Source organism: Dendrobium catenatum, unplaced genomic scaffold, assembly GCF_001605985.2.
Source record: "Dendrobium catenatum unplaced genomic scaffold, ASM160598v2 fragScaff_scaffold_1608, whole genome shotgun sequence".
NCBI lineage: Eukaryota > Viridiplantae > Streptophyta > Magnoliopsida > Asparagales > Orchidaceae > Dendrobium > Dendrobium catenatum.
In genome coordinates, this window is record NW_021320070.1 from 6,122,421 (window position 1) to 6,145,777 (window position 23,357).

At 33.8% G+C, this 23,357-nt stretch overlaps 1 protein-coding gene across 3 annotated transcripts in view; it reads right to left on the bottom strand.

Annotated features, from left to right (window-relative positions):
- Positions 1 to 2,446: 2,446 nt before the first annotated feature.
- Positions 2,447 to 23,357, bottom strand: part of LOC110093483 (protein TPR3) — a 28,738-nt gene continuing 7,827 nt past the window's right edge. For all 3 annotated transcript variants that reach the window (XM_028700931.1, XM_028700930.1, XM_020818390.2), the window contains 8 exons: positions 18,538 to 18,648; positions 18,266 to 18,445; positions 18,050 to 18,178; positions 4,262 to 4,357; positions 3,954 to 4,142; positions 3,702 to 3,868; positions 3,334 to 3,609; positions 2,447 to 2,739 (listed from right to left, as the gene is read on the bottom strand). In XM_028700931.1, coding sequence (XP_028556764.1) covers positions 3,402 to 3,609; positions 3,702 to 3,868; positions 3,954 to 4,142; positions 4,262 to 4,357; positions 18,050 to 18,178; positions 18,266 to 18,445; positions 18,538 to 18,648 — 1,080 coding nt within the window. In that variant the 3' untranslated portion in view covers positions 2,447 to 2,739; positions 3,334 to 3,401. The remainder of the gene's footprint in view (positions 2,740 to 3,333; positions 3,610 to 3,701; positions 3,869 to 3,953; positions 4,143 to 4,261; positions 4,358 to 18,049; positions 18,179 to 18,265; positions 18,446 to 18,537; positions 18,649 to 23,357) is intronic.

The window sequence follows — 23,357 nt, forward strand, 5'->3', positions numbered from 1 at the left end:
TTTTTTTTTTCTTTTTTTTTAATGATTTATGTTGTTTTGCAAAAATTTCTAAGTTAATTCAATTATGTTATTATTTATAACATGACATTTTATAGTTCGCCTGTTATTTTATATTGGCTATTGTTACAAGAAAAAAAAAAGGAAAACTTGAAACTAAATAGGTTCAAGTTTAACTCACTTTACATTATTCTGTTTAGAAATATTTGTAGGATTACATTGGAGGAATGTAGACTAGTATTTTTCTCCTTTGGATTCTCTTAGTGGCTCTGCACATATTTTTGTGATAAAAGTTAGATTAATTAGATACTTCTGTGTATTTAATAATGTATTTGTTGGTAGTTATTTTATTCAACTATGACATTGATGAAAAATGACAAAAGTAAAGAATGACTGTTATGTTCATTTCTATGATACTCTAAGTTATTGTTAATAGGTATCTTGGGGTGTACATATTTGACCACTAATTTTTTGTTATTTTCAAAAAAATTATACTTGAAAGCTTTTTTCTGCATAACATTCTTTACTATATCAGTTTTATAAAGTAGTAAGAAATCAATCTCAAATAAAGACTTAATAAATGACACATTAACCTAATTCCTCTATAATTCACACACTATTATGCATCATTGTTATTCTAAAAAATAGAATCAACACACTCTAAAAAAATAGAAATCAGCACATTTCACTCATCTAACATCTTTATAGTTTTTAAAATAATATTGAAAAGTTTAATAAGTCAAAAAATGCCTTCATCTCTAAAGTATTTCCACACCTTTATTGAAATATCATCAGGTCAAATTATTTTTTCATATTTCATTTTCTTTAAAATCTCTCTAACTTCAATTTTACTAATACGACGATAAAAATAAAAGTTCCATATTTTCATTTGGGTGCTAAGGTCATTATAGTCAATCGCATTATCACAAGATTCATTAAAAATTTTATCAAAATATCTCATCCGCCTATGTTGAATATCCTCTTCTAGTAAATGTACTTTTTAATCTTCATCCTAAATTCATTTCATTTAAATTAGTTTCTTTCTTATCCTATCTGTTTACTTGGAGAACTTACATATACATTTTTTATCCTCTTTAGTATCTAATCTATTGTATAAATAATTAAAAACTAAATTCTTTGCATTGCACAACTCCTTATGAGCCCCCTATACATTTCCTAATTTTTCGAGCTTTTAAATCTAAACTAATTTTTTACAACAAAGCTTATTATTTTTATTTTTTTCTTGCACATTTTGATTTAACTCATCAATTATATTTACTATTAAGAGCTTTTTCTTTTAATACTCCAAGAACATAATTTATAATATTCTTAATATCACCAGCTATTTTTCCCATAAAACATTAGCATCCTTAAGCACAATCAAAATCTTGAGAACATGAATCTTATATTTAAAATATTTTTGTTATTATTCTTTAAATGCTCCCATTTAATCCTAAGATAATAATTTACTTTATTTTTTATAATCATCTCCTTCATCATAAAATCTAAAACTAATAAATAATAGTATGTACATAAACTTTTACTTGCAATGATTTTATAATATTTATAATCTAAATAATTTATTTTCTTTATAAGAAAATAATCAATCTGAATTTTGCTATATCTATTATTATAAATGATGATATTCTCCTCTATTCTTAAATAAGATATTACCAATTACAAAATCATAGGCAAGAACACAACCTAATATGGTGATATCATATTCATAATTTTTTTAAACTCATAACCACTATGAATCCTTCTAAAAACTTATGCCACTCTACTAACATATCCATTTAAATCTCATTCAATAAAAACTAATTCTTCAAGAGGTATCATTTATATTAATTCTTCTAACACATTATAATATTTTAATCTTAAACACAAATCAAAATATACTTGAGGAAGATAAGCACTTATAATATTAATAATCTTAGCATTAATAATAATTTTTAAACTTATAAATTTTTCTCTAATTTTATTAATTTCTATAGCATTATCATTCAAACTATTATCTATAAGCATACTTACATCATTTCTAGTATGACTACAATCTTAATAACATAATATAAATCATAAACTATTATTCTCCTTAGCATTCTCTTTTCTTGAATTCATAGAATATTTATCTTCATATGAATCATAATATCTATTAATTCCATTAATTTACTTGAAAGTAAACCTATATTTGAAGTTGCTATCCTAATTCTAGTTTCAAGCAAACTGGCTCCATAAGCTAGGTCATAATAATAAAAATAATATAAAAAGAAAAGAAAGGTGAAATTAATGGAAAATGAAAAGGAAAGGATAATTAGTAAATGAAGCCAACAATTAATTGCACTACAGCTTCCATTTGAACAAAACTAACAAAATAAAATGTATAAAAGAAAAGATCCAGCATATTTACTTTGAACCCACATAGCAAACTGCCCTCAGGGCATACTAACAGTTGCATCAAACAGCAAATAAAATAATTAATAATTTTAAACAAAGGAGCATCATAAAAGTTTCTCTCATGGCTCCAAAAGCAGAAAGCAGAGTACAGATCGTTCCATTACAGTATCCATTACAATAAAAACTGACAGATATTAAAAGTTTAATTTAAATAATTCATCCATATTTACTTTGAACCAACATACTTTGACATGCAAGACTAAAGCTTTCCTTACAAATACACAATCATAATGTCAGGATATAAACTCCAGCTTACTGACCAAGGCCTTCCAAAGGTTTTTAATACAACTGTCGTCAAGCAAAAAAGAAGGCAAATGACAAAAATATAGTCAATAAAATGATAAGAACACTTGCAAGAAAAAAAAAATGTTAATTTTCTAACACAAATTTTATTAGGATGATCTTAAGAAATTATTAAGTTGTTTTTTTTTTGTGTCATTTCAATTCTTAACAGCACATAATGGAGAAAAAAAGTTCATGTAATGAACCCCACATAATGGGATAAAGATTTTATACCATTCTGATAAAATTAGGTTAGAAATCTTATACCAATTTGTTTTATATACTGTTAGGGGGAGTAAATATTTTGTAGGCGTAAGAAAATGTTGTATGCAAAAAGATAGACAGAATGCAACAATAAAATCACCCACTAAGGCTTTGTTTGGAATGACTTTCTTGTTGCTTCTTAGAGCAATTTTCTATTATAAACATTTTAATTTTTATAATATAAAGCTGATTTAAGAAGCAACAAAAAAGTCATCCCAAACGAAACCTAATTCTCTCTACCAATCTCTCTCTTCAATCTTTTTTTTTTTAGTTTTAACTTGTTATCCCTATTCCATCATTATCTCTCTCTCTTTTGTTGCTCATTGAATAACATACCTCTGATTGAAGGCCTCTAGTTGCCAAGTATAAAAGGAAATAAGAAATCCACACATTGCTTATATTCATCACCGTTGTTGTTCTGAAGCTGAAGTTCCATTTGAAGGAGCTAAGGGCATGTTGCTTGTTGAACAATTCTCAGTGGGTGGAGTTGCACCCCACTTACCCTCAGATTCCAGTGGTTCAAGAACATGAACACTGCCATCAATCAGACCCAACGCAAATTGATTTGGCTCTGATGGGTGCGCCGCAACAACGAGTGGATAGACATTTGAGCTGATAAACAAGTCATATTTCTTAATGAGATGTCAAGTTTCAGCAAAATACAAGAATTCTTCAAAATACAGGCGCTCCATTCAATGAAGTACCTAATGTCAGCTGGAAGATAAGCTGTAGAATTAATTCGGCATCGAAGCCTGAGGTTTGCAGCACTAAATATGCACACAGTAGCATCCAGAAAGCTTGCATATATCAGTTGACTATCACAGGAAAAGGTTGCATGAGAGATTGGAGGAGAAGATTCACGAGGTGCCCACTGAAGATATAAGAGAAGATAAAGGCCTGAGAAAGTTCCCATCACTTGTTCTTTATATTGAAATAAAAATGACTAGGACAAATACCTGTCTTAAGCATTCGAGCTTATTAGCCTCATATATAGCAATCTGTGTCTCATGTACAACGAGGAAATGAACCTGATCCAGGTGAAACTGCACACGGGTATCTGAAACTGCATTAGATGTGCGTCCAGGTGGAACTTGCAAAAACTTGTTCCTTAGCTTTTCCCAACCATCAATACCCCAGATACAAAGCTGCAGCAAGAAACAAATCTCTTCAAGTTGTTCAAACGGTCCAATGATTTTCAGCAGGATGATAAGGAAACCAATTCATAGAAGCAGAGAAAATATCATTTACAGAATTGGAAATCAACCTGAGCATCAGCCCCAGATGAGACCAGCACGTTTAATGGATGTGAAAAGGCGAGGCCGGTAATTCGATTTCCATGGCCTCGAAGTTTGCTTTTAACCTGCATGACCATGGTAGATTTTAAAGTCGAGTAGAGTTGGTAAAAAGTAATAAAAATAAGAGAACTAGAAGAGAAACATCAATCAAATTTCTTATTCCAAACTACAAGAATAGTTACTTATTTATAGGAGCAAAATAGAAACAATCACTAATTCTAGAATTAAGTAACTAATTAGATAAAATAGGAATAACCGGATCATAAGAATTGCTAAGTTAGGCAATCATTTTGTAGTTGCAATATATGAGAAACTAGCATTGGTCCTACTCATTAAGAATTTTCTACTCTCCCTCGAGCTGATAATATATGTTGATCATTCATAGCTTGAACTTTGGGTTATTGAACTTTAATTAATCCAAAGTTTTAAGCTTCGTTTGAGACGACTTTTTTATTGCTTCGTAAAACAATTTTTTAGTACCAAAATTAAAATTTTTTACTAAAAAACTGTTTTAAGAAGCAGTAAGAAATCTGTCCCAAACGATACCTTAGTTAGGATATCTACTATCTGGAGTCTTGTAGGATTGTACTGCATTAAAATGACTCTTACTCTTTTTTCTTTCTCTTTTTGATAAAATGTATATCAACTTTCCCATGTTTACTTTTTTCATTGTGGGCTAAATCTTTGAGTGCTAATTGTATGTTGCTTGTCACATATCGTTATCATTGGTTCTTTAATGTGGATGTTTAGAACTTCCAATAACTTTTTGATCCACATTCTTTCTATAACTTCATGACCTAGGACCCTGAATTCACTGCTACTTCTAGGAACTGCCACCTATTTTCTACTTCCCAAAAGCAAGAGATAGATTTTTTATTAGCTATAGACTCAAGCCCAATCGCCATCAGTAAAAATTTTAATGCTCCTATCTATTTCCATTTTGATAAATAGACCTTTCGGAGGAGCCCATTTCAAGTACATTAGTATGTTGTAGACTACACATCAAAGTGTTCTTTAGCTGGAATATTGAAAAATGGCTAACCACACAAATAGAGTAAAATATATCAGGACATGTATGAAAGATATAAATAAGTTTTCCAACAAGACATACCTTTCTTTTTCACCTTAGAGAGTGTCACAATTAAATCATCTTAAGGTCTATTTGTAGGTTTGTATTTCATCATTCAAGTTTCTTTTAAAAAATCAAATGTATATTTTTGTTGAGAGATAGATATACTTTTCTTTGACCTTGCGATTTTTATACCTAGAAAATATATTGCGGTTCCCAAATATTTAATTTCAAATTTACATGCTAAAATCACTTTGTATCTTGATTTCTACCTAATCAGGACTAGTTAAAATAATATTATCCATATATACAATCAAGATAGTGAGTTGACGAACATGTGATTTCATTATAAATTAAGGTAAGAAAAGCATGCCCTTGAGAGTATCTATATTTAAATTGTAGTGACAAATCGCCCAAATCAGGCTCTTGGAGATTACCTCATGCCATATAAAAATTTCTGAAGTTTGTAGACTCTACCTCTATTGTTAGTGGTCTCACATCTATGAAAGAGATTCATATACACCACTTCTTCCATATATCCACTTAGAAAGGGATTTTTGGCATATAGTTGACGAAGAGGTCAATTAAGATATATGGCTAGAGAGAGGATGACTCGAATAGAGTTAATATTAATAACTAGTGCAAAGGTTTCTTGATAATATATGCCATAAGTTTGAATAAATTCTTTTATAAACAAGTTTAACTTTATATCTTTCAATACTCCCATCAAACTTGTGTTAAATATTAAAGATCCATTTGCATCCAATAATTTTTTTTACTTCCAGTAAGATTGTGAGTTGCAATATGTCATTCTTTCAAGTGTTTTTTTATTTCTTCATGAATATCTCTCCGTTGTTATTTTTAATGCTTCTTGATGTTAATGGGAATGTTCAAACTAGAAAACTTGACTGTAAAAGCCTTAAACTCAAGATATGTTGTTGTAAGAAATGTATATTGATCCATTTTTTTTGTAAAATTATTCTTCTACCTTTCTTGTGAGTAAATGGGATATCAAGATTACAAATAGTGCTCCCTTTGAAAGATTATTGAAGCTTGGTTCAAATGGATTGTTTTGTTATAGAGGAATGCTTGTTGGATGTTTCTTCCGTCTAGTATAAACCATGCCTTTATATCTTAACTATTAAGAATTTCCAATGTGATGGGGATTTTGAACTTCAAGGGGTTTAGGGAAAGAAAGAGACCGGAGGTAAGTGGAATGAATAAAAAATCCAAACTCATGAAGAGTGTTGGATCTCCTCCCTAATGGGTACTTAATTTTTTTTACGCAAATGAGCTTGCTTGCTACTATGAATGCATGTTTTATATGCTCCAAACTATGCAAGGGCACGATCAAGTAATGAAGTGTAGGAGAAGAATGTCGATCCCATGAGAAAATATGTGTGCTACACCTAACTCTAGTATTTCTACTCAAACCACATAATTTATCCTACACAATGAAATAAAAGATAAGGTGCTATCACTACTAAGAAATGCAGTAAATAGTAAAGATAACCATAATTAAAAGATGTTCTAAAATAATGATAGTAAATGAACCTATATTTTCCTAAGTACTTGTCTATAATTGTTGTGAATCAGAGCATATGCACATTTAAATTTCTATCGAGCTTATTTACAATGATTCTATCTCCATAGACCCTAGAATCCAAATCGTCCTATATCTAGGCATGAAAGTATTTTATATCAATCCTCCAAATCATTCCAACACTCATTTGTCGAGGCAATATATCACACTAAATTTTAAATTCATATGAGCCTATTGCATAAATTAAATTAAGCACAAGGGTAATTGAGAACAACTATTCACATTTACATTCAAAAATCTACATTAGGAGAAACAAAAGGTATTCACATCATCAACCCAAAACATAGACGTTAACCGATCATAAAATTAATTCAGAGCAAAAAAATGTTTCATTACTTGTTTTAAAAAATATAAAAAAAGAAAGATGAAGAATATATCACCTGGAATTGAGAATCCTAAATAAATCCTACAGATGGACTTTTTCTGAAGTGATTTTCTCCTTATATCTTCGCTCTCCACACTCTCTTCCACTCCTGAGGAGTGTTTTGCTCACTACAAAGACGATCAACCACTCTACTAAATGTAACTTCACTATTCCTTATCTCCCTTAAAAGAAAACACAAGTATTTAATTTTTTTTATATAAACTGACTCAGCCGTCACGACACTTAACAGAGTGGGACCTCGGCATTACAATGATAAACTAGTACCTCGGTGCTGCTAAATTAGCTCCATTGTGGTGTGGGACTGATGTGGGCTCCAAAAATTTGGCCTCGGTCTCCCCTTGTTAGCTTTTTCGGGGGAGGTTTAACAGATTAAGTTCCGAGGTAAATTTTGAGAAGGCATGGGTTTGTAGATAAGACACTACCTAGAGATTTCGCCCTCATTTTGCAAGGACTTTATGATCTGAGTTATGGTTTCCTATAGGCGCAAGCCCCTATAGTTAATTACCCCTCCCGCTCACGAGAGAAAACTTTCAATTAAGCCTAGTTGTCAATCAGATACATAGAAATATGTGTTATCTAGCATATAGTAGCAGCATGGGTTTAGGTATTAGAAGTTTGAATATTTGATATTTAAAAATAGAAATGTTCACCATCTTTCACTTTAAATGGATGGTGGGGGAATGGATGATGGACCCGATCAAGATCCCATGGTTTCATTGTCCTGGTGTGGGCTCCGAAAATTCGGCCCCGGCCTCCCCACCGAGCATTTCTTTTTATTCGGCGAAGGAGTTTTAACCGATAAGTTCCGGGGTAAATTTTGGAAGGCAGATGGGTTTGTAGATAAGACACTACCCAGAGATTTCGCCCTCATTTTGCGAGGACTTTGATTTGAGTTCTGATTCCTATAGGCGCAAGCCCCTATAATTAATTACCCCTCCCGGTGACGAGAGAGAACTTTCGATTAAGGCTAGTCGTCGATCAGATACGTAGAATATACGTGATATCTGGCATATAGTAGCAGCATAGGTATTAGGAATTTGGAATGTTTGGAAATTTGCGTTGAAAGAGTTTGATATTTGAAATGGAAATTTCATCATCTAGCACTTAAAGCGGATGGTGGGGCAATGGATGATGGACCCGATCAAAATCCCATGGTTCCGTCGTCCCGGACCATCATGATCCCTGGTCTACTTAGTCAGAGGAGGTAGTCAACCCAATCTAACAGAAGGATCCTTGTCGGCAGCCATGGGTTGCTTTGTCCAAGGGAACCTTGTAGACCTGGGTTGGATATCTGCCTAAGGGGACAAATTTGAATCCACCTTAGCTAACAGAGGACTTTGTGCCCTATCAATCATATCCTATTGATTCATATCTCAAGGATTTAATGTCATTAAGGAACGTATTGGCGCTGGCCATAAACGATATTTCATGGTGCCATTTGGCAGCAAAATCACTCGGTTTAGAGGGTTCCGGGTCATAACCGTTTACTTGCAGTGCCATTTGGCGGCAAAACTGCCGGTTAGAAGACACGTACCACGTCCTTACTGGCAGGAGATTGTTTAAGAATTGATCCTAGTGATATTTTCAACTATGCATTTGGCTCTTTGTGAGCTAGAGTTTATTTGAATTTGTCCACCCCAGCAGACTGTTGCGGAGGGTGGATGGGCTTTTCTTTAAGTGTTGGGATGGATAGTTTCAATTTTAAATATTTTTGGATTTTGGAGTCTTGGGATATTTTTGAAATTTTATGGATATTTTGGATGGAGCTTTAGAATATTTGAAATGAACTTTAGATATTTGGGAGACATTTGAAAATATTTGGGAACCCCTCCGGTTGAGATCTGCATACAACATGGCCATCATCGGGGTGTTTGGGATCATTTCTCTTTTATTGATTGAAACTTGTCGACTCTATTGAATTATCGATAGATGATCGGATTTCGTATGTTTTATGTCCTTATTAGTGAATTCGTATTGTTATAGGCCTTTGAAGGCCTAATATGAATGTATTGAAACAAATATACCGGTCACCATCATCGTATACTTGTTTGATTGTTCGAACCCTGTCGACTTCTATTGACCCGTATAGAAGGATCGGCTTCGAACTTGAATTCACTTATTGTCCCGTGCAGCATCCCTAGACGTCACGTGTGTACCAATAACACGCTCGCCGGGGCCCATGGAGGTTTGGGGGCATTTTATAATTAAACCCTGTCGACTCCTTTTTACATGCTAAGGAAGATCGGGTTTAAATTTAATAACCAGCGCAGCATTCCTAGACGTCACGTGTATACCAATAACACGCTCGCCGGAGCCCATGCAGGTTCTTGATTGCTTTTACCCCTTTTAGTGTACCTATGTGTATACAAACTATTGTGCACGTGCGGGGTTACTTTGAAAGTATTTGTAGACACCTTCTGTCTACTTGTACGAAGGTTGCAGATCCGGTGGCGTGGCGTAGAAGCTACTGAATTTAGCGGTTCGCTGCTTTGTACAGGTGGACTGTCGTGCACTACTTGTTGCTTTCTACATGTGGATCGTAGTGCACTAATGAGTCTCCTGCTTTCGGTCGTAGGAGATTGCACTTGTCGTATTCTTCATGCATTTTGTTGTGGTATTTGATCTCATATAGTGCATCCGTCACTGCTATAGGTAGGCAGGTAGATGTATTCCATAGATTGAAAGTGACTTCAGGATACTGCACTTACTGAAGTCTTTCTGCATCTACCCATCAGTGGCATGTGGCACATACATTTGTATTTGTAGAAAGATCGTATGTGTTGCAGATCTTTTTCATGGAGACTAAATTGGATGCATAGGGGGTCTCCTAGAGTAACTCGTAGTAGCTCATTAATTTCATCATTTGTAGGGTTAGATGCATTTGTTTGTATCTTGATGTGGATTGTAAGTCATAATCACGTGTTGCACATCAATCTTCAGCACTAATAATGGACAGTAGTTTTCTAAACGACTGCTTAAATACACCTCTATGGATCAAGCTACTATTGGGATGCTTCTTGATCTATCTATGACCCAACCATAATTCTTTCTTAATTGTTGTTGACTATAGAGAAGCCATAACATTTAATGTATGAGATTTATATGCATCAGAAAGCATTAGTACTGTTGTTGATCGTGGCCTTTACAAACTAGCTATGGAATTTGTTAAGATTTTTCATGAAGATATGTAGATAGGTTGTCACATCTTCCAAGATTCATACGGATTATTCTTTATGGATGACTCAAAATCAATGGTTATGATCTTCCTTACGGTCTTCTTGTTGCTTGCAACGCAAACCTTATTTGCAAGCCTTTTGTCTCCCTATGTGGTTGTAAACCTACTTGCATACTCTTTGTCCTCAAAGATGGCTTTACAAGACATATGATAAATTTGATATCAATCCTTTCATTCCAATTGAGATGATTGTTGACATAAGCTTTATGTTAAAGCTTGTAATCACTTTATATATCCTTCTTTGCTTGCTTGGGTGAGATTCGAATTGATCACCCCCTTTGATTAGCACTTGTATTTCTATTAGAATGACAATTCTTTAACCTTTAAGAGCTTGATGTTATGATTCAAGTTTCATTGCAGTTCGAGTGCTAAGTCCAGTCCAAGTTCAAAATGAGTCATTGTTGAAGTTCAAATGTAGGTACAAGTCATATGTCCCCTACTGTTCTTGCAAGTGCAATTTCATATCCAAATTATGATTTGCTTGAGTTTGAGTTCACTTAAGTTATTCAATCAAACTCCAATTTGATCTCATTTCATTTGGATTTGGCGTGTATGGGTTTTCCCTATGTGATGGTCGCTCGCTTACCTCGTCGTAGGCGTCGCGCCGGGTTCCCTTCCCACCACGCTAGAGAAAAGCGTGTATGGTAGGTGCCCTCGTACGAGGACACCGCGACCGTGTAAAATCTTTGTCCCCACCACGCCAGAGAAAGGCGTGTATGGGTCTTCATTAAGCATAATTAACCGTAATTAATCATGTTTAACAAATATTAATTATAATTAAGATAATTAATCAGAAATTAAATTTAATTAACTATCATTAAGTTATAATCAAAACTAATTCATTATAATTACAAATAAATAATTATAACTGAATAAATAAATAAATAATAATAATAATAATAATAAAAGAAAATCCCTCCCCTCTCTTTTCTGTTTCACGGGATCAGGCCGAAGAAGAGCGCGTGGGAGAGGAGGGGGACGCTACCTTCACGGTCAGAGAGCTCCTGCTCTCGGCTCCGATCAAAATGTTGTGTCTCCTGATCCAACAGGAAGGAGACGTCGTGGAGGGGAGATAGGGCACGACTTGGTGAGCTCTTGTGAACTGGAGAGGAGGATCGGGAGTAGGAAACAGCGACGGGAGCTCGGCTAGGGTTCGGTCGAAGGCTTTCGTATGGAGATCGGAGCCTGACGTCCGAATGAGAATGAGGTAAGGGTTTGATCTCTCCTCTCTCTCTGGGTTGGATCGAACAGAGCAAAGGGAGCAGGAGAAGGTGCGGGGTCGGGCGACTCTAGTTGAGGTCGGCAGTGACGATGGAAGCAAGGTCGTGGGTTCCTGGAGCTCGACGGGCTATGGGGAATGAATTAAGAGGGAGGTCGGCAGTAGCGACAGCCTTGAGGTTGTTGCGTGGGAAAACCGAGAGCAGCGAGAGGGCCGAAGCTTTCGCCAGTGTGGAACCAGTCCCGAAGGCTTCCTTCGTTCGGTATTTAACGACGAGTAAAGCAGTGATGAATCGCAGGATTTCGGCAGATTTTACGGAGAAACGACGTAGACAGCGCCGAACGACAAGATTTGCGGAGGATTTCGTGGATCCGACGGTTTACAGGTATTTTGATTTTTTGTTCTATTGGTTAATACTTAGAGGTCAACACCTGGACCATCTTGTTCCCCGGTCTACTTAGTTAGAGGAGGTAATCGACCCAACCTGACAGAAGGATCCTTATCGGCATCCATGGGTTGCTTCGTCCAAGGGTAACTTGTAGACCTGGGATGGATGTGTGCTTAAGAGGAGAAATTTGAATCCACCTTAGCAAACGAGGGCTTTGTGCCTTATCAATCATATTCTATTGATTCATATTTCAAAGATATGATATCACTAAGGAACGTATTGGCTCTGGCCATAACCGTTATTTAGTAGTACCATTTGACGGCAAAATCACTCGATTCATAGAGCTCTGGGTCATAACCATTTATCTCGCAGTGCCATTTGGCGGCAAAATCATCGGTCAGAGGACACATACCACATCCTTATTGGAAGGAGATTATTTAAGAATGAATCGTTGTGATATTTTTTACTAGACATTAGCTCTATGTGAGCTGAAGTAAATTTCAATTTGTTTACCTAGCAAACTGTTGCAGAGCGTGGATGTATTTTGCTTTAAGTGTTTTATGGTTGGATTTCAGTTTTAAATATCTTGAAGTTTTGAGAATTTGGAAATTTTGTGGAGTTTTAATGAGCATTTGGGTTGCATTTTGAATATATTTGAAATTAACTCCTCAGTTGAGATTTGAAGATAAACAATAATATTCACTGTCTCTACTCGGAACTATTTGGATAGACCTACATGCAGCCTCATGCTCCTGGCACGCTTAATGATAGTTTTATTCATGTGCTCTGCAACACTATTCTGTTGTGGTGTTCTTGAAACAGTGAACTCATGACAAATCTCATTCAAAGCATAATATTCCTTGAAGTTCTTATCACGATACTCGTCACCATTATCTGATCTGAGACACTTGAGTTTTAAACCCATCTCAATCTCAACCATGACCTTTCACTTCTTGAAAATATCAAACAAATCTTACTTATGTATTAAGAAGTACACATACCTTTTTGCTATGAGAATCAATAAAAGTGGCAAAATAGAGAGAACCTTCTATAAAGAAAAAAAAAATTGGGGTAGAACCTCATACATTAATGTACACTAACTCTAGCTTCTTTGACTTTACTTTTGAATCAATTTTTGAAAAGCTAACCCTTCGTTGCTTGCCATATAAACAATCTTAAAAAAAAATGTGTAAAAATTTTAAACCAAAAAGTTTTCCTCTATTAAAATGTGAATACATATCTTTCTTACTCAAAATTTTAAACCAAGAAGTTTTCCTCTATTAAAATGTTAATGCATATCTTTCTTACTCATATGGCCAAACCTTCAATGCAAAGACCTCCATCAACATCTGAACCAGCTAGTCCAACAGAATTTAATCTTTTGTTGATAATAAATAGGGTGCCTTCAATACTGCCACAAGCTATAACCATAGCCCCTTTTGTCACCATCCAAGAATTTCCTGTAAATGATGACACATGGCTTGAGTTTACAAGCTGACTCACAGAAACTAAGTTCCTCTTTAGGCAAGGAATATGCCTAACATCTTTGAATCTTCAAGTTGAACCATCTGATATTTTGATATCAACATCTCCCTGTCCTAAAATGATGCAGGACTTGTTGTCTCGCAAATACACTTTGTCTAGATCACCTTCTATGTAATTCTTGAACACCTCCTTGTTTGGACTTAGATAAAATGAAGCACCTAAATCTATAACCCAAGATTCAATATTATCTAGAGACAAAATCAGATAATCTGATTGAAACTCTTATGTATAAATATTTGTCAAGAAATTTTTGTCTTGACCTCCACCACTCGTCATCTTTGGAACAATACAGTCCTTTTTCAAGTGGTCATTCTGTCCATAATTCTAGCACAAAACTTTCACTCTACCTGAAGTAGACTTTCCTCTCCTTGATTTAGATTTCCCACTACTTGGATTTCTCTCTAAACCCTTCCTTTTGCTTCAACATTTATAGTAGAATTTTAAGATTTACCATTAGTCTTCATGCGAACCCCACAGTATCCTCAAAGTACAATTTTGAACTTCCTAAAGAGTTACTCATAGCAGTAACCATCCCATCTCAACTACATCGCAATGAAGATAACACTAACAATGCTCTCATCTCATTATCAAGCTTGATTCCACCTGAACATAATTGACTCATCAAAATGTTCAGATTATTCAAGTGCTCTGCCATTGAAGTGTTGTCTAACATCTTCATATTAAACAACTTGTTTGAGGCTAGCAGCTTTTTTTTTTTTAGGCTAGCAGCTTCTCATACATCTTAATCAATGTAGAGATCAATTGTAGTCTTCTCATTTACAATGTTAAACGCAACATATGAGGAAAGTAAAGGTTGAATTAAACCTAGTACAGTCTATTCAAGAACCACCCACTCCTCTATAGTCATTGAATCTAGCTTCTTTGTGATTCCTTCCAATGGCAAATACAACTTCTTCTGGTACAACATATCTTTGATTTGCATCCTCTATAATGCAAAGTTCAAACCGTTGAACTTCTCAATCTTGAATATTGCTTTGTCATCCATTACTCCCATTCGATCTAAAAAAATTGTGGGTCTGATACCAGTTGTTGGGGGAAGTAAAATCATGCAGTAAAACAAACAACAACAACATCAAGCCTTTATCTCATCGTGGCGTCGGCTACATGAATCCTTTTTTCTCCATCATGTCCTATTAAGGCCAAATTCTCAATTAAATCTAATAAAGAAAGGTTATTCTAATATTTTCAAACCAAATCTTTTTTGGTTTATCTCTACCTTTTTTAACATAAGTCAAATCTAATACAAATAAGAAAGAGAAAATGCAGCGGAAAAGAAGAAACATCAGGATAAAGTAGAAAAATTCGAAATGTGGAAAAAATCACAGAGTCACATCACACTAAGAAATCCACTACTCTCACTCTCTCTTTGCTTCTCTTCTATGTTCTCATACTAGAACATACAAAGAGATACATTCAAAACCACCAAGGGGTGTAACCATTAATAAAAATGATAAAGAAAACCACTCGGCCGGACTCACAACACTGTGGCGCCAAGTTAGAGCATCATGGCGCTCAACTTTTTGTCTCCAGTCTTCTTGACAGCGCCGCGACGTTGGGGTCTTGAGCACGTAGTGCTACTATATGTTTTTCTCCAAGTAAAATATGTATGCCAAGGCACTCAGGTGTACAGCGCTAGGGCGCTTGGGTACATAACGTAGGGGCGCTCGGGTATACATCACCGAGGTGCTAGAACCCAAACAGGGAAAGGACCCTCTGCAACCCTCCAACAAGCTCAACATACTGAATTGCGCTCCGAGACAACAATACAACACGATCAATTGACACAATTAAATTCAACACAAAACTAACATCTCAAGATACCACTATAAATAATAAAAAAAAAGGTTAAGATGATTTATATGCATGCCTCGAATATGAGTTTCTAGTGTATTTTGAAAGTCGACAAGTTTCACACATAAACAATTCTAGATTTTTATTATCATAAGATGAGAATAATTTTTTTGAATAAATAAAACTTGGATGATCAAGATGGAGGTGTCATAACATGATGGTGCTTCCTTTAAAAAAAGATACATACTATGCATATTCTATATTTAACATAAGATTTTTTCAGCATCTAAGAGAGAGTCCAATATTCTCCTTTGTATTGCCAGTCATTTTCCTTGAGATCAAATCTTGAATTCAGTGTGATAGATAAGAGATTATATTGATCTCCCCAGTACTTTTATTGATAGATAAGAGATTATATGAAAAGTTTGGGAACTAATAAAATTATATTTAAGGATATAGAATTTGAGATTTTCATTTTTCAATGTTTGCAGTAGTAGATAATGATCCATTGGCAATCCTTATAGAGTAGTACTCTTTGGAACATGAGTATATTCTATAAAAAGTGAGATAGGTCCAGTCATGTAATATGGAACTCCTAAGTCCACAATTTATGATTGGATCTTGTGAATCTTTGAATTAAAAATATTTACAACCATGCATTTTTAAGCAGTTGATCTAAAGCTGATGTCAAATGTCGATAGAGTTGAACTTGTTTGTAGTTGGTTAAACACCTTTTTTAAGCATTTTTATTTGTTCTTAATAGAATGATGGAAGTGTGAATGTAGATAGCTACAGATATTCATTGTTGGTTGCTCAAACTCCTTGACCTTGCTTCCCTACTTTTCAAAACGCTGGTTTCTCATAAACTTCTAGTAGGTTTCTTTTGTGTCAAGATTTCCAATAGTTATCATACTAAGGCCTTTTTTTTTTTTCCCTAGGAGTTTTCATTGGATGTATACATATCTTGAGATGTGAGTGCAGAGTTTTTTTGGAGTTGTTGAAGTACTTTGATCTCTAATCATGATTTTTTTTTCTCTAATCATGATTTTCTAACAACTTTCCTCTCTCCAAACTTCAAGAGAATACTTCTTGAATAGATGTAAGGGTTTTTTATCCTAATATTATTCCTTGGATATCAAAAATATTTTTATTTAGTCTGAGAAGAAATTTGGCTATCTTGTTTTTCTCAACAATTCTCCAATACTTGAGGGCATTTCTTGGTTCAACTCTTCAAAAATATCCAATTGTTGCCAATATCTATTAAGGGCGTTATAATATTAAGTGATAGAAAGATCACATTGTCCAAGATTGTAGTGTACCTTCTGATTTTCAATAACTCGGCGGTATTCTCATTATCTAAATAAATCTCGTTTGCAGCATCCCAAATTTCTTTTTATCATAGCATATAGCATGAAATATAGGCCAATTTTATTTATCATGGTGTTATTGAGACAATAAATTACCATAATATTTTCAGATCGCCAAGTTCTGAGTTTCTTATCTTCTTTCAGAGAAGGAACGGCTACACCCATGATATAATCCTTGAATTTTCCACTTATGAACATTATAGCTAATTGGGCCTATTGGACGTAGTTTTTCCTGTTCCATTTATGCCTAATGAATGGAAGATTTGAACAGAAGCTGTCATGATTACTGATGATATCATTAATAATTAGTTCATGATTGATGGTGATGATTGATGGTGCTGTCGTCGGAGTTTTTTTTTTTTTTTTTTTTTTGTGAGGTCTTTCTTGTTTAATCATAGTCGCCGTTATGAGAAAGGAATCAAATTAGAGTTACTTGGCTAGAAATAGACTCACAAGGTTGAGATGGGGGGGTTACACTTCAACAATTTTTTCGGAGCTTGTGAGTTCATAAAAAATTTCGTGGATCTGCGTGCGAAAGTTGACCACCTGCGTCCAGTGAGGATGAATACATTCATTTCTCTGGAGGGATAATATAAGGGTGAGCTCGGTGAGGAAGAAAATCCACACTGGGTTCAAAGATCAACCAAATTGGGATACAAATTGACAGGAATCAAATATGAGAAACAAATCATGTGAATATCTCGTGGATCACAAGATGAGGAAGAAATTGCATGAAATCGTAGAGATGCAACCTTGGTGAGTTTAAAAATCAAAATAAAGCGAGTTTTTGGAATGTAGAACTTTGACCCGAGGTGAGGAGCTCGAAATATGAATTACTCGAATACCATATTAAAAATAAGAGAGAAATAAAAGTGATACTTCTATTAAAATCGTTATAAATTACATGAATTGTCATAAATTTATCGGAGCAAAACAAAATCAATTATTAGTCCTAGAATTAAGAAATAATTAAAGCACACAACACAAGAAAAATCAAAACAAGCAGATTGGTAAGATGGACAATGATCCCATAATTAAAATATACAGAATACAAGGATTGTTTGCTGAGAGATTGATGTGAATTTCTATAAGAAGCAAGCATTAGTGAGTATAAAATGTTTTGTAGTTTGATACCTGATCAATTCGAACATTATATATTTGGATAGTGGAATCATCCATTCCAATTGCAATTATGTTGTTATCTTGAGGATGGAATGCAAGAAATGTCGCAGCAGGTGGCGGAGGCATAAAGGTTGTCATAGTCTGTTAGAAACAAAGGAGAGTTTTTTTTTTTTTTGTACAGACCACTAAAAATTATTAAATAGATAAAAATTCAACATCAAAACTAACCTTGAACGTCATCATATTGAACAAAGAAATTTTGCCTCCTGATGCAGACATAACATAAGAGTCGTTCTTTGACAAAGCGAAGCAAGGGACCGCTTCTTCTGGTTTCGTATCTGTAGTATCATTAGTCATTAATATACCACTTGGAGGTTGCCATAACTGAGGAGGAACATTTGTTGTTGCCTGTGAACAGAACACCAATTACTGAATAGTTATTAGAACATTAAAATCAAATTAAAATTATGATATTTACATGAATATGCATTTTTTATTACCTTTCCAGTAGAATTTTTTTCATTTCGTGGCCATTTCCAAAGAAGATGAATGGCATTGGATGCTAAAGCCAACAATGCAACACCAGAATTTGTATAAATTAACCTTTGAATCTGCAGTAAAAGAATTTAATCAAGCAAAAAAAATTTATCCGTCAAAGGTAAAGACTTTGGAGTGAAACTTCAACATGAAATGGTACGCATAACATACCGAGGTGGGTTTCCTAATCCAAAATTAATGTAATGCAATGATGGAAAAAAATGAAATCCAAATTTCATCAAAATTTGTTTTTACAATACAAGGGGAATCTAAAATATAATGTGAAAACCTGACATGAAAATTTTGATTGGAAAGCATGTTACCTAACACAACAAATATTTAAGGTTCGTTTGGGACGGCTTTCTTATTGCTTCTTAAAACAACTTTACAGTAAAAAAATTAAATTTTTGTAATAAAAAGTTGCTTTATAAAGCAGTAAGAAAGTTGCCCCAAATGAAGCCTAAGACTACTGATCTAGACACGAAGTAAGAGAATTTAAAGATTAATGAGATAAATAAAAGAAGCTTATTCAAAGAAGATGCACCACGTGATATAAGATCATAAAAGTAGCGCAGATATTAAGACATCATGCAGAGATTGAAAAGGCCCAGATGTACAAGGTTGGAATAAATCCAATATCACAATACATCGAATCACTAAAAAATCAGAGAAAGGTAATACATAATAAGATGGAAGTAACGAAGAGAAAGAGATTGACCAGCTAGCTGAGCCATGACTTGCCTCTAACAATTTTTGAAGATTTGCCTTTGGAACAACAAGAGGACTTCCAATCCAAATAGAACAGAATATTTTTCAATCATTCATCAAACTTCAATGAGAACAATAGAAACTAAATCTTCCATTTATATTCGGATAGTAGCAACATAAAATTAACAAAATCCTAACAATTTCTAAAATAAAGCAATATGAAAATGCAGTAAATCATTTCTTATATTCATGGGAGCATACCTATAGGACATGCCTTTTTGTACTTTAAGACAGGCCCTTATTGTAAGAGTAATTAAAATTATTCCTTATCATATAAATATTAGAACATATACCTAATAATTATGGTAAGAATATATAGTATTTATTATTCTAATATATATTAATTATTGAGAATTCTTTATTTATTAATATATATGATGATTTTATTAGCATACCATATCACTACTTTCGTAGTTATGTCTTATAGATAGTGCCACATGTTCCATTCCTAAAGCCCAAACAGAACAATTTCCAAAGCAACTCATGTGAGTTTTCACCCTACGGTGCAATAAATGGTAAAGTAGTACAAAAATAGATAGTACTATGCGTTAGACAATGCAGGGTGAACCTTTTACACTTGCAATGATGCCTTCCAAAAATCAATACAATTCAAAAATTGAACAAAAGTCAATTCAAATACACAAAGAAAACAAAACCAACTAGCAGTTAACTCAAAATAAAGATGCAATGCAACCAAATTGAACTTTTAATTGTTATAAGCTTAAAGCTTCCAATCAAGTTTACCACATTGACAAAACAATAGCTGAGGTTATGTCCTTTCTTGGTAGGAAATAAGCTAATCCAACACCAAGAAACTACCAGGACAATTACAAGGAGTCAAGATAAGAAGAAAAGTGTGTATGGGAAAATTATTCGCCACCACGCATATTCGGACTTCTATATTGTAATCGAATACTACATTGAGAATAAAGTCTATTTCGGAAGACTTACACAATATTCTACAATGGATTCAATATCAAATAAGGTTTTAGAAAATTATATTTTTATGATCAAACACAATTCAAAGAATAACATATCATTTCGAAAAGATGAGCATGCAATTTTATAGAGTGTTTAAAAATAAAAATAGGATTTTAAAAATATATCCACTCTTTTGATTAGAAATAACAATGAAAATATTATATCATCTTAAAAGACGAACAAAATACTCTTCAAGACATCTAAAAACAAGAATGAGTTTTATAAAATCATTCATTTCTAAGATTGAATATAACAAGTAGAATATTATATTACCTGAAAAGACAATAATAATATTCTACAAGTATATTAAAAATTTGAAATGAGTTTTTAAAAAATATATGCATTCTCAGATATTTTTCCCTTGTTTTATAGGAATAAAATAATGTTTATTTTAATCTAGAATTTAACTATTCATCCCTAGAATATGGATCATTATCATTCATATTCTCATATGGACCACAAACATGCCATCCTAAAACCCAACAGACTCAACTGCTAAAGCATGAGAGGGATTGATGTGTTATATAACCTGCTTGTTGACATTTTGGTATGTTTGGTTTAAAGGAATTGAAGTAAATGCAAATGCATTTTACTTCACAATTTCATATTGAATTTTTAGTTTTAATAAAATTAACAAGTAATTGGATTTATCTATAAAAAATGTAAACAAATGAATATTTTCATTTAAAATTCTCTACCCCACCTAGTGAAAATTTTGAAGGACAATTTATTGAGAAATCATTATGAATCACATATTCACTTAGAAAAGCAAAAACTAAAGTTCTTATGAACCAAAAAAGACATAAAAAATTTATTCAATTTCATCTCAACCAAATAAATGGGTGAAAACTGTTGTCAATTCAATTACTTTATGATTTCATTTTCATTTTTTTGCTTAAAGCCCAACACAAATCCTAGACCATGTTGTGTCTGTATGCACCATCGTAGCATTATAAGAAAAAGGTTGTGCATTTCTACTAGGTTACCTAGACTGCATAGGTGTTGAAATGACAGATCTAAAGGAGGTCCCGAAGAGATCATTCATCCTTATTTTTCTCTGAATGCACTTATCAATTTCTATGACTCGGTGAAAGCCATCTTCAGAGAAGTAGGTTGGTGAAATTCTACTTTCATCATATCCAAGCATAAGACATTAATGAATTTACCTTTTATCACCCTTATTTTTTCACGAGAACAACATCTTAAAGATTGTTCTTAAAATATGTTCAAGTATTCATTCATAGTGAAATGAACCTTGATGCAGATTGGGGTCTGTGTACAAACCTGTTGGTAGTGATATTGAAAAACGTAATTTTAATTTAGTTTACATTTCATTTCATCCAGTATCAATGGATTTTACTTAATTTTGCAGTGCTTCATTGGCAACACCTCTCCAGTCTCCATTAATATTTGGAAGATCCAGTTAAATTACAGTAGGCAAATGATACAATCCTATTTTAGGCATGTTGTTGCACTATAAATAGTCCTCATTACAATTAAAAAAAAAAATTTGGGTGACGTCCATCAAATAAGAAGCGACCAAGTTTGATTTGTAAATTGGGATCATCATGATCATCAACTATATATTACTGTATGTTCCTGATAAAGGTATGGATCATCATATCAAGTGTTCTACAAGGATGACGAAAAGTCTCCACAAAAAAATGCATCTGATGTTATAGATTTTGAACTCCATATTAGAGTGTCAAACATAAGTATCCAAGGATTATATTAAAGGTTCATGACGAGAAAGATAACATCCAAAGCTGTTAAGAAATATTCCATTTCAAATCCTGGAAACTGCAGCCTTTCCACATAATTTTAATGTTATTGCAAACTACTGAAAGAAGCTGAATTTTATGACTGACACCATGTAACAACTTTGTATATTCGTATGTACGTGTCTATGTCGGTATCTTGCAGGTACCTAACAAATCCCAGCTATGAGACTTAATCGAAGTGGTTGCTTTACCTCAGGGGAGCACTCGCCATGAGGGAAAGTGACTGCACAATAAGCTAGTCAGCACTGATATGCAGACACATGACCACTCTCCTAGCAAGTCAGTAATGAGAAGACTCATCATGGTAGGCCAGGCGAAGAGTGATCATCCTTAGGAAGTCTCTTGAAATGACTCATCCAAACTCATCTGAGCTTCAGCTATCATTCACCTCAACAAGAACCATTCATCTACGGTCATTGTCCATAATCAAGGCCACTCGACTACTACTAGCACCCTCGATCTAGCTACAGGAAACATAAACCTTGAAAGTCAATAATTATGATTCTCAGGCTAAAGCTGTCCTTAGCTCACGATCATTTTTATTCAAGATGACTTGTCATTCATTTCCAAAGGTCTTAGTCTTATCCCCATGGATTCGTCACCACATCCAGAGGATTTGTCTTCACAGATTCAACCTATACACCCTATCCCGAGGACGCGCCCAAAAACCTCGCCTATGAAGACTCACACAGGGGACAGGCCCTAGGATAGAGAGTTGTGTTGGAAGAAAAGATCCATGCAAAGATTAATAAGCTAGGCCACTTGTCTGCGAAATTTATAATAAGTCGTGTCTACACTGTATTATTCATTACTTTTTATTATTAGGTGTAACATTCCTTATAACCCTCCAATCCCTACAAATAAAAGGTGAAGAGACATACTTGAGACTTTTTTAATCTTTAAGATATTTTTAGGTTCCATATAACTTGCTTTGAGACTTTTAGGATACATACAACTCTTAGCCTCCATGCAAACTGAGATTCTACTTAGCTTCTCAACTCTCATTTAGATATTACTTGTTAGTAAATTCAGGCATCCACCACTGATAATTTTGAATCCAAAAAGCTAGTTCTCATACATTTTTGGATACGTAATGAAAATTAAGTGTCCTTAATATAATAGACAAACATTATAAGGTTTCAATGAATATTCGACAAACAATTTATTTTTAATATATTAAAATAATTAGTTTAAGAGAGGGAAATTTTGAATTATAGAGGTTAACCTTGGAGTCTAAAAGTTTTAGTTTTAGT